General features: G+C 35.3%; 1 protein-coding gene across 1 annotated transcript in view; it reads right to left on the reverse strand.

Annotated features, from left to right (window-relative positions):
* Positions 1–14,028, reverse strand: part of LOC149775804 (merlin-like) — a 109,585-nt gene that overhangs the window by 7,692 nt on the left and 87,865 nt on the right. Inside the window, exon 14 of the mRNA XM_089943240.1 lies at positions 4,624–4,783. Within this exon, the coding sequence (XP_089799366.1) occupies positions 4,624–4,783 (160 nt within the window). The remainder of the gene's footprint in view (positions 1–4,623; positions 4,784–14,028) is intronic.

The following is a 14,028-nucleotide window of genomic DNA, read 5'->3' on the forward strand; positions in this document are numbered from 1 at the left end:
TCCTGTTTCTGCATTGATTATGTAACCTGATCGACCCAGAAACAGTTACACTCAAGTCTTGGCACCAACAGTCTTTTCTGCTATTGGTTTCAAAAACTGATTGCTCATTTATTGAGCAAGTTCTGCAAATCAGTGCCACTAAAATATGGTTAACTTGCTCAGCACTTGGGCCTATGGGAACTGCTGTACTGCTTTAATTGTCTGGGTTTACAAGAAATGCTTTCTTTGTGCCAATGTTGTGCCAATGTGCTCAGTATAACCAGAAACATTTTTTACAGACAGTAAAAGAAAGCTAATTATTCCAACTTGAAGAAAATCTCAAAATCTTATTAATAAATTTCCAATTAACCCAGTGATTCAATCATACTTTATCTCTGGTAATAAGTAATAGCGACAAAAAAACCCCCAAGCAATCAAAAAGAGGCCTGGTATCATTTGCCTGATGGTAGACACATTGACATATATACTGTAGGTTCAAGAGCTATAGTCTCACTTGGGTTGGCTGCCTATGTTTGCCCTTGGGAGAGGCACTTAGTTCCTGTTTCCTCAGCATGTTACAGTCAATACTGAGATAAAAGTGCCATTACTCCCCCTCCCCCACAAACAAAAGAAATTATAAACTCATCTGAGATCTTGATGATATAAGCTTATATACCAAATCTGATCAGAACTATGACCTCTTAAGTGTTCACAAGCTCAAGCACGATCACCTTATTAATATGCAAGTATGTCACTCATAACAGGACTAATCCAAGATCATGATATAAACCTACATGCCAAATCTGATCAGATCTGATCTAGTGTGTTCACATGCCCAGTCAATTAGATACAAGATCACCTTATTAATATGCAAGTATGTCACTCATAACTGGACTAATCCAAGATCATGATATAAACCTACATGCCAAATCTGATCAGATCTGATCTAGTGTGTTCACATGCCCAGTCAATTAGATACAAGATCATCTTATTAATATGCAAAGATGTCACTTATAACTGGACTATTCTGAGATCTTAAGGATATAGAGTTACATAACAGATCTGATCAGAAATGAAATATCTTGAGTGTTTATAGAGAAATATTGACAGATGGATGACATAAAGCACAGCTGATGATGGACAAAATGCCACATCCTAAATTCATATAGTCTTTGGCCAAGTGTTCTATAAAATATTGACAGATGGATGACATAAAGCACAGCTGATGATGGACAAAACGCCACATCCTAAATTCATATAGTCTTTGGCCAAGTGTTCTATAAAATATTGACAGATGGATGACAAAGCACAGCTGATGATGGACAAAACGCCACATCCTAAATTCATATAGTCTTTGGCCAAGTGTTCTATAAAATATTGACAGATGGATGACATAAAGCACAGCTGATGATGGACAAAACGCCACATCCTAAATTCATATAGTCTTTGGCCAAGTGTTCTATAAAATATTGACAGATGGATGACATAAAGCACAGCTGATGATGGACAAAACGCCACATCCTAAATTCATATAGTCTTTGGCCAAGTGTTCTATAAAATATTGACAGATGGATGACAAAGCACAGCTGATGATGGACAAAACGCCACATCCTAAATTCATATAGTCTTTGGCCAAGTGTTCTATAAAATATAAAAACTGATGACCTCAGTTTCTTAAATTTTGCACTGAACGAGGTTTACATGTTTGGCATGACACAAGAAGCTGATCAACTAAATCAGGGGTCTCAAACTCAAACCACACTGAGGGCAGCATGAGATCATTTTCGATGGCCGAAGGGCCGTACCACCTTTATTATCTCTCATGACACCTTCTGACGCAAGTCATTTTGCAGGCCATAAGATATGGCTTGAGGGCTACAGGATACAGCTTGGCGGGCTGCATGTTTGAGACCCCTGAACTAACAGGATACAGCTTGGCAGGCTGCATATTTGAGACCCCAGAACTAACAGGATACAGCTTGGTGGGCTGCATGTTTGAGACCCCTGAACTAACAGGATACAGCTTGGCAGGCTGCATATTTGAGACACCTGAACTAACAGGATACAGCTTGGCGGGCTGCATGTTTGAGACCCCTGAACTAAATAAGCTGTAACCACTTACACTTTTCAATGTCTCTGTGGTCAAACAAAGCTGTTTAAGGCATTCCAGGAGAATACAGGGAGTGTTGGAGGGATGTGTGTTGGCATTGGAATGCACATTTTTATTACACTTACAATACCACTTAACTTTTAACTTTTAATCCTACTAGTCATTGGCCAGAAGAGATTATGGGATGGCCTGTTGCCCATCATCTATATATCAGTTAGCACAAGTTTGATAAAACTACTTCTTCTAAACTACTTGGAAGATTACCATGAAACTTTACACATATTAATCCCAACACCTATTGGTCTTAAATGAAAATAGTGCCTCTTGGACATCAAATACAACCCCTACAGTGGCTTTCTTGAAAATCTTGTTACTGAATACTAATCCTGGTTATATAAAGATGGGGTTTTCATTAAATAATTCTTAAATCAAAATGGTGCAGATCTGATGCTATGTATGGCCACCATGGCAGCCATCTTGAAAATCCTGTTAGTGCTAATCATGAATGGAAAGTCATACCGACCTGGCATTTTCACCAGAAGATTTCTTATGATGTCTAGATGATCCTGAATGAAAATACCTGGGCATCTAATATGGTCATCACAGTGGCTATCTTGAAAATATTGCCATTGATGCTCCAGTATTTCGCCACATAGGTTAACAACAACATATGGGTTAAATGCAGATATGCTGGCTGCATTGCAGTGTTATTTATTCTAGTAGTGATGAAAATTTTTATCAAGCTTTTTAAAATTGTTTGCTGGTTTATGTTTGGGAAATTACCCAAAAGTGCCAACCACTGTCACAACTTCATATCTACTACATGAATTACCAGAGGAAAAAAAGTACCAACTACCATGAAAACTTTATTACATCTACATGATCGACCACTGGATAAAGGTACCAAGTAGCTTCACAACTTAAACTTCATGAATGTATGTTGAGAAGAATTACCAGCCACCGTCACCACTTTGTTACTATTACATGAATGAACATTGAGAAAAAGTGCCAACTACCATCACAACTTTATTACTTGTACATGATCTATATGAAAATTGAGAAAAAGTAGCAACTAACATCACAACTTTATTACTATTACATGAACAACCATTGAGTATGTACCAACTACTATCTCAACTTTATTACTTCTATATGATTGACATTGAGAAAAAGTACCAAGTACCATCACAACTTTATTACTACTGCATGAACAAATATTGAAAAAAAGTACCAACTACGAAAACAATAAAGTTGTGATGGTAGTTGTTCATGACTTTAACTTCTACATGAACAAATATTGAAAAAAGTACCAATACCCTGACTTGACAGTGAGAAAAAGTACCAACTACCATCACAACTTTATCACTACTACATGAACTAGCAGTATTGGAATAAAGTACCAACTAACATCACATCTTTGTTACTACTTCATGAACAAATATAGAGAAAAGGTACCAACTATCAAAACGATAAAGTTGTGATGGTAGTTGTTCACAACTTTATTACTACGATATGAACACATATTGAGAAAATGTACTAACTACCATCAGAACTTTAAAACTACTACATGAACAACCACTGCGAAAAAGTACCAACTACCATCACAACTGTAATACTTCTGCAAGATCAACCATGTGAAAAGGAACCAACTACTATGACAACTTTATTACTACTACATGAATGTTGTTGTTGTTGTAGTGTTAAAAGCTATTTTTCTGCACAAGATAGGCGATACATGGCATCCAGTAAAAATGGTGGAGGAAGAACCTGGGAAAAACCCAGAAAGAACCACCAACTCATGAGAAGCTACTGGCAAGCTTTCTCACATACCTACATTGGCCGAACCCAAGATTTGAACCCATGCAGACAGAAGTGAGATGGCAATGATCTGTAACAGTGGATGCTTTAGACCACTCGGCCATTTGGGGCCCCATTACATGAATGAATATTGATAAAAAGTACCAACTACCATCACAACTTTATTACTTGTACATTGTCTATAAATATTATTGAGAAAAAGATGTCACCTACCATCACAACTTTGTTAGTACTACATGAACAGCCATTGAGAAAAAGTACCAACTACCATCATAACTATTACTTGTACATTATCTACAGAAATATTGAGAAAAAGATGTCAACTACCATCACAACTTTGTTACTACTACATGAACAGCCATTGAGATAAAGTAGAAATTACCATCATAACTGTATTGTACATTATCTGTAAAAATATTGAGAAAAACATGTCAACTACCATCACAACTTTGTTACTTCTGCATGAAAGACCATGAGAAAAGGTACCAAATACCATCACAATTTTATTACTTCTAAATGATCGACCATGAGAAAAAGTACCAACTACCAGCACAATTTTATTACTTCTACATGAACCATTGAGACAAAAGGTCTTCAGATTCCCATCTCTAGAGTAAAAAATAATGGTAAGTTCTGAGCCACATCCAAACCCTTCTGAGTTTTTTTCCAACAATGACCCTAACTTCAGTAAAAGCAATTATTAAAACTAATACTACCTTTCTGAGTGTTGAGTATTTATTATCTCCCCTCTGGATATTTTGTTCATGAAGTCTGTCCAGATCTGTTTGTTTCTCTTCCACTTTCAGTACTTCTATCTCAGTCTTTAATTCCCTTAGTTGTTCCTGCAAATGCTTCGATTTCTCCATGTACTCCACCCTGTGTAAATAGGACATTAAAATTAACAAAATGCTCAATCCCAAATGTCTCCATGTACTCCACCCTGTGTAAATAGGACATTAAAATTAACAAAATGCTCAATCACAAATGTCTCCATGTACTCCACCCTGTCTGGATACAAACTGATATTAAAACTACCTTAATGTTCAATCCCAAACTTCTCCATCTACTTCACCCTTTGTGGATATTAAACATGCCAGAATGGCTAAATCTCAATCTTTGAAATTTAACTTATGTATTCAGAACTGTCAAGGAGGCCAGAACCTTCAAGTCATAGCCTCAAGGATGTAAAACAAAAGACCTTTACCTAAAGTGAAAAGGATGAGCATGCATGGTGAATAATTACCTGTCATAGCAGCCACAATGATTCATCATAAGCATGAAGAAAACAAATAAAAAAACTGACCAAAAACTGTAAACTAAACACAAACTTTATGACTTTGACCTTAGCCTCCATGTTAGAGGGGTAAGTGATTACATCAGTGAATGAATTGTGTTAACTTCATAATGACTCACTGAACATATGAACAGAAACCATCAAAGGTTGTAGGAAAAAAGATGCAAATAATGAGAGGTCTAATTGTAAGCTTGCTCACCAAGCTGACATCTGCTGATGGATGTCCATGAAATCTTTTATCAATAGGATGATTTCTGTTTAAGTTTCTTTCAGTACTATTAGTTGCAGATATTATTCAAACTGAAGTTTCAAGGTTTCTTGACTTTTTGTATTTTCATCCATATCTGATCACATATCATCATCATTTGTCCAATACTGGATGACTCCTACATATCATCATCATTTGTCCAATATTGAAAGATTCCTACATATCATCATCATTTGTCCAATATTGAAAGATTCCTACATATCATCATCATTTTTCCAATATTGAAAGACTCCTACATATCATCATTTTTCCAATATTGAAAGACTCCTCCATATCATCATCATTTGTCCAATATTGAAAGACTCCTATGCCAGAATGGTTTGTGTCAAAGTTGGTCCAACTTTGTTCTGTGGGTTTCTGAGATGAGGCTGCATACTGCAATGTCAGAATGACATTATTTGCATACAGTATATCATTTATTTGTATACAGTATACCATTTATTTGTATACAGTATATCATTTATTTGTATGCAGTATATCAGTTATTTGTATGCATTATATCATTTATTTGTATACAGTATATCATTTATTTGTATGCAGTATATCATTTATTTTGTATACAGGATATCATTTATTTGTATGCAGTATATCATTTATTTGTATACAGTATATCATTTATTTGTATACAGGATATCATTTATTTGTACACAGTATATCATTTATTTGTATACAGTATATCATTTATTTGTACGCAGTATATCATTTATTTGTATACAGTATATCATTTATTTGTATGCAGTATATCAGTTATTTGTATGCATTATATCATTTATTTGTATACAGTATATCATTTATTTGTATGCATTATATCATTTATTTTGTATACAGTATATCATTTATTTGTATGCAGTATATCATTTATTTGTATACAGGATATCATTTATTTGTATGCATTATATCATTTATTTGTATACAGGATATCATTTATTTGTATGCATTATATCATTTATTTGTATACAGTATATCATTTATTTGTATACAGGATATCATTTATTTGTATACAGTATATCATTTATTTGTATACAGGATATCATTTATTTGTATACAGTATATCATTTATTTGTATACAGGATATCATTTATTTGTATGCAGTATATCATTTATTTGTATACAGGATATCATTTATTTGAATGCAGTATATCATTTATTTGTATACAGTATATCATTCATTTGTATGCATTATATCATTTATTTGTATGCAGGATATCATTTATTTGTATACAGGATATCATTTATTTGTATGCAGTATATCATTTATTTGTATACAGGATATCATTTATTTGTATACAGTATATCATTTATTTGTATACAGTATATCATTTATTTGTATACAGTATATCATTTATTTGTATGCAGTATATCATTTATTTGTATACAGTATATCATTTATTTGTATACAGGATATCATTTATTTGTATGCAGTATATCATTTATTTGTATACAGTATATCATTTATTTGTATGCATTATATCATTTATTTGTATACAGTATATCATTTATTTGTATACAGTATATCATTTATTTGTATACAGGATATCATTTATTTGTATACAGTATATCATTTATTTGTATACAGTATATCATTTATTTGTATGCAGTATATCATTTATTTGTATACAGTATATCATTTATTTGTATACAGGATATCATTTATTTGTATGCAGTATATCATTTATTTGTATACAGTATATCATTTATTTGTATACAGTATATCATTTATTTGTATGCAGTATATCAGTTATTTGTATACAGTATATCATTTATTTGTATGCAGTATATCATTTATTTTGTATACAGTATATCATTTATTTGTATACAGTATATCATTTATTTGTATGCAGTATATCATTTATTTTGTATACAGTATATCATTTATTTGTATACAGTATATCATTTATTTGTATACAGGATATCATTTATTTGTATACAGTATATCATTTATTTGTATACAGGATATCATTTATTTGTATACAGTATATCATTTATTTGTATACAGTATATCATTTATTTGTATACAGTATATCATTATTTGTATACAGTATATCATTTATTTGTATACAGTATATCATTTATTTGTATACAGTATATCATTTATTTGTATGCAGTATATCATTTATTTGTATACAGTATATCATTTATTTGTATGCAGTATATCATTTATTTGTATACAGTATATCATTTATTTGTATGCAGTATATCATTTATTTGTATACAGTATATCATTTATTTGTATACAGTGTATCATTTATTTGTATACAGTATATCATTTATTTGTATGCAGTATATCATTTATTTGTATACAGTATATCATTTATTTGTATGCAGTATATCATTTATTTGTATACAGGATATCATTTATTTGTATACAGTATATCATTTATTTGTATACAGTATATCATTTATTTGTATACAGGATATCATTTATTTGTATACAGTATATCATTTATTTGTATACAGGATATCATTTATTTGTATACAGTATATCACTTATTTGTATGCAGTATATCATTTATTTTTGTGGTTTTGTAAAAGAAACTGTCTTGTGGTTACGTAAATTCATGGTTTTGCCTGCCAAAGTTTGCATGTAAGTAAGCATTTAAGTTTGTTTATTAACCTATACAAATACCCAAATAATGAATACAAAAGGACAAAACTATGACAATAACAAATGGCAGTCACTTCATTGCTTAAAACACAAACAACGCCTGCATGAGTACCAATCAAACACATCATGATCGCCTGAATGAAAAATGAATTTGAATAAGTATTAAATCTGATTTTCATGTACAATTAATTATACGTATTCTTTCTTTTGTTCAGTAATCTTTGTGACGAATACACTGCGCTTTTTCTTGTTTCTCTATCCTTACTTGTGTCACAACAAATTGGTTTATGGCAGTGAATGGAAACTACAGCTACCAGATACTGTATAGATACATGTACATTGGATCAATATAAAATAGCATGTAAATAAACTGGACTGATACCCAGTGCATGCATATCATCATGTGACCTTATTGACAAGTAGGTAAATGTGGCAAATACTTTTGAACACTGTCTACCCATAATGCAAGTCCAGGAAGAGCAATGTTTACAGAATGTGCTCTCACCATTCCATTGTATTAATCCATTGATTTATAACCAACATAAAACCTATTCTATCTAAAATAATAGGATATACTGAATAAGGAAACAAAATCTGAACACCATGCGTATTTACACTGTGAGAAAAGTGAGCATTGTGTTCCAAGTCAATAATCAATACCAATTTCAGTCAGCAGTACTAGGGTTCAACTGAAACAAACTCAACTGGGCAATCTAGGTGGATTCGGTGAGGGTAAGGCAATTATTTTCAATTGTATTGAGCTACAACTACCACACTCACGAGTTAAAAACTAGTTTTGGGAGAAAATGCCATATTCATTTGGAATTATTGACTGGCCCAGAAAAATCCTCATGCCAAATTCAATCCTAATATCAAGTCCACTTGTTACTATCTAATTATTTTAGATTATCCAATTTTTTTTTTGTGGTACAGTTTCAGTACCTATGTTCATCTTTAGGATGCCTTTAAACATGCTCAACATAGTAAATTACTTTTATATTTTTTATATAAATTAAATATGTCCCTATCTGTGTAATATTTTATAAGGAAAAATACCAAAATCTGAGTGAGACAAAACTATTATTCATGTAATTTTTTTGTGCCCATTGAATTTTTGTACAGTTGACTAATAAGTCATACTTGTTTGAAGTAATATTTTTCATACATTGAGTTGGGTTATATAGTTGAAAATTTAAATTTTTTCACACAACTGATGTTTAAAATATACCAGTGTGCTTGAGAATTCAATTATACATTTTAAAAAAACTTGCCTAAATATAGCAGATCTATACTGAAAATCATTTCAATGCATCACTCATTTTTGCTGGATGTTTTTACATATATTCTAAGTTGTTCTCTTCAATACCAGTGAGTATAAAAGTTGTAGCTGTTTTCAATGAAATTACTTTGTCCTTTTGTACCTCTAAATCGTCAGGTATAGATCTTTCCAAACACATTAAAATAATATATAGCAGGTCCTTTATAGAGATCTAAATCTGAATTAAGTGTCACAGTACTTCAGGTCTCTGGCTGACAAATCTTTTTTACAAATCATAATGAAATAGCATTATAAATGAGTTAGTGCATTGTTGTTACAATCACATGAACCTTGTGTACACCTTATCTCTCTGTTATGGAAAGCAAATTTTTAAGCAAATTATGTTTCTCTGAGAGAAATTACTTAATCACATTACATTAAGAATATTAGCCTGCTACCTTGTGAATGCAGCCCTACTAAAAGACGAAAATTGTTTATTTCCATCCATTTCAATAGACAAAGAGTAATAACTCTTGCTCATTACCTTCCCTTGGCACCACCACATGTTGCCAGGTTTTAGCTGAGTGGGATACTAATGAGGATGCTTGCATAACAGGGTGGTTGGGAAGGTTTTTAAGCAATGTGATTGGGTAAATTATTCTTAGTGAAACATAATTTGTTAAATTTTTGTTTTCTCCTTCTAATACATTCCCCAATCACATTATATCAGGAGAATAAGTAATAGAAGGAAGGCATGCTGAGCATCTGACCTCTACCTCAGGTATCCTTCAAGGGAAGAATAGCTGGATTCCCCAAGTAAAAGATAACCCGTTCTCCTAATTACATAAGCAAGACAGTCTGGTGTCCCTTGATCTATGACCCTAACATACGGTTAAGGTGATGAATATTGAATCTTCTAACCTACAAAACTTCACTGGCGAATCCAGTGAAGCTAAAAGACTGTGTTGATTGATCTAGCTGGGTCTGGTGGCCATCTGTGCTACTGCCACTGGACCTACCAGATTCAAGGTTTGCCTCTGTGATGTTAAATCTATGAGATAAACACTCAAGAAACTTTGCATGCCATCCTATAGCTTTTGTTATATATTAGATGGAAACATTGTGCTCAAAAGTGAGGCTCACAGAGATGGCTCAAAGCTTTGAGAAGTAATGTTCATGAGGTGACTCTGATCTGGTGAGATGTCAGAGCACACCGAGTGTACAACCCACTTCAGCAAGGGCTTGAGGGGTGATATCCTGTGTTTCGGCTCACACTAGAAGGAAGAGATGTTTGCACGACTTGCCCCTTTGCATTTCAAGTATTGCTTGAAAGCTCAAACAGGATCATGTATAGGCTACTGTTCTATACCTGTCTATGGAAGAAAGTGAGGACTCTGGATACCGACAGATAGTAACCTATTTTGGGCTACAAAGTCTGGTTGTGTCAAGAGACACACCAAATCCTCCAATCTGAACTGAAGAGAGTCCGGGTCAATGTAACAGGCATGAAGCTCACTTACTCAGCATACGGAAGCTAAAGCTGTCAGGAAAAATGACTTGTATGAAAATGACTTTAGCATAGTGTGGGCATGAGGTCTGAATGGATTCGAACAGAAACAAATCCAGCCATGTTAAAACCTAGGATTAGTTCCATTAGGAAATAGAGTGATGGATTTTGATCAATTGAGACCAAACAGGTCTGAAAGATCAGACAGGTCTATATCATGCCTAAAATCATATCTGCCATGATGCCAGAATGTGTCCAATATCATTGGGTGGTAGCCTTTTATTGAAATAGGAGACAAATGTTTCTCCACAGAGAGCCAGAGGAAAAAATGTTGGCCAGTTGAGGGACTGAGGCATGCAGAGGGACGATGTTGTTGGTATAGCACCAGTCTCTGAAAACATGCCACTTTCCTTCAGAGTGGAGGGCCTTCTTGCTCTTGAGATTCTCCCCTCAAATGAAGGTTTGAATTGTTTGTCTCACAAGGCTATCCTGATAAAAGCTGAATGTGTAGAAGAAAAACAAGGTTTGGGCAGGGCAGGACCACCCGTAACCATGGTTGCTGGAGATAATTCAGGTTTGCCAGGATCTTCCTGGACATATCTATCACTAGAACGAGTAGATCTGTGACCCAGGACTTGTCCCATCTGATAAATGCTATCAGAATCATCTTTCCATTATGGCCCCATAATTTCTAGATTATTTTCAGATTCAGCACCATAGGAGGGGTGGCAAATGCCCACAGCCCCTCCCAAATGATTGACAGTGAATCTGAATGAAGACCAATTGATGACGAGACCATTCCGTGTGAAGGACTTTACCTTTGAGTCTGCAGGGAATGTGTCTGATTTGTATATTGATATGGAGACTGTCATACCAACATAGAACCTGCCAAATCAGAACAGTCACACAGGTTGGGTGATAATGAAGGATGGCAACAGGTAGGCAACCCAACTGTGTGCACTGGCATCAGCTCCTACTGTTATTTCCACTTGGGGCTTTGCCAGCAGGCTTCCCATAGTCAGACAACCTGGGATACAGGATTGATTCATCTTGGGTGTGATCATGACTGTTTAATCAAGGGGACTTGAAATGAGGCTTGCAATGTCTGCATGAAAAAGACAGCAGAGCAGGATCAAGTCCACTGCTGCATTGACAAAACTGAGGAGTTGCAAAAATTCTCTTAATGAAATCCATGTCCTGATAGAAATGGACTCAATGAGCTTGACAATTCTGATTACATGAACATGAGGAAGTCGTACCAGATTCTGGCTGATTAAAAATTCCATGTTCAGACAGACAAAATTATGGGATGGGTGGATGTCTGACTTTAACCAGTTCACTAGAAAGCTTGGATGATACAAATGAGAGAGGAGATTATTCCTGCCTTGGGGACGGATAGAGCTTATCATATGTTTCTGGAGGATGAAGTCCAGATATGCTACCATTATTGTAGATGATGTCAATCGGAAAAGTGAAATGGATTGTATGCTGTCTCCATACTGAATTGGTGACTCCAGATAGTGAAGTGTCTCAACCTGCTTTTTGAAAACAGCCTTGAATAAAACCCCAGGGATGCCCGATTCTTTTTTAATGAGCAACCATATCTCCTGTTGTAGAAATGCATCCTTCTACTGATCTGATATTGAATCCATGAAGAGGGGAGAGGAGGGGACTGTTGATGAATGCAACCTGAAACCCCTTCAAATGACCTGGATCCCCCTTCACCCATTTTGAGGGATCAAGGAGATCCAGTGAGCTCAAAAATCAGTTTGTTACCACCTCTGTATGATTGCCTCCTTGGGATCAATTTTGTTGCACATGAGACCGAGAAGATACCCTGCCTGAGGCTGCTTAACATACCTTCAAACTGCAGGGGCTAAGTGGTTCCAAACACCTGTGTGGGTTGAGCACCAAGGTGAGGGGCAGTTCCTGTGCTGCTGCCTGCAAACTTCCTCTATTCTTTCATCAAATGATTGGCCATGGTATGGTAAGCGGCACTGTTCAATGACCCTAGCAATCCTGGCCATCACCTCTCCAGCATGGCTTTTGCTGGATGTCTTCATTAAGTCTGAAAGGTGCCAATAAGACCAAATCCAACAATGAAGAATTCAAGTGCAATGAGATCCCAAGCAGCTCTAATGGGCATGAAGCACATTTGTCTGCCTTATTAAACAGACATGCAGACATGAACAGCTGCTATATTCTCGTTTTGGAAGATCAGTCTTGGAAGATGGTGTCTAATCAACTTAAGACTATCCGATATGAGAAAGAACCAGAAATATAGCGTCTCTTTAACCTTGTCGAGATCTACAGATTCTTTAGCAGTAGGGACTGGAGGACATTCTGAAGTACTTAACACCCTTTAAATGTCCTTGATGGCGGCTTGAAAGCTAAACTTCAGTCCATTTCATGGTCGAAACTGAGTATGATGTCAAGAATGGTGTATTTGAAGGAGTTCTGTTGCACTTGCTGTGCATCGAGGCCCGATCTAAGTCTCCTTGCATCTCTGAAGAAGACATACCACACATATTGTTTTGCACAGTGAATATTCAGCCTCGAAGCTGGTAGTATTGAAGACAGTCCAGATATCACCAGTACCAGCTGCTCCATGGGCCAAGCTGGACAGATAGATTTCTCACTGAAATCTCCATCATAAGAAGGTATGTCACCTACCATACTGTTAGACAGATCTGTCACTAAGATCCACTAAACAAAAGTTGGCTGGACCAATTCAACGAAAAGGTCCCCCTGTTAAAACAGCTGGATGACCAGTGATGGCTGGACAGCTGGCAATGGTGTGGTTTTATTGCGCATTAGATCCAATGGATCCGGTACAAACCCCATGCATCCTGACTCATAGGCCAAGAGACTGTACATAGACATGTGGGGGACTTATGCCACTGGGCTGCCTAAAACTGGGGAACATGTTATTATTTTGTATAGTTTCTATTTACTATTTTATCCAACTGCTCCAGTGGCCTAGTAGTAAGAGCGTCTGCCTTGGATGTGGGCGGCCTTGGGTTCTAACCCTGGCCAAGTCATAAGAAAGACTTTTAAAAATGGTACTAGCAGCTGCCTTTCTTGGCACTCAGCATTAAGAGGTTAGTGTTATTACTGTTGGCATGGTGTCAGGATAATGAGACTGGGTGGGACATAATGTTACATGTCTGTGGCATGATGCCCAAGTGC

This window comes from Sinohyriopsis cumingii, chromosome 19, assembly GCF_028554795.1.
Source record: "Sinohyriopsis cumingii isolate HCF-2022 chromosome 19, ASM2855479v2, whole genome shotgun sequence".
NCBI lineage: Eukaryota > Metazoa > Mollusca > Bivalvia > Unionida > Unionidae > Sinohyriopsis > Sinohyriopsis cumingii.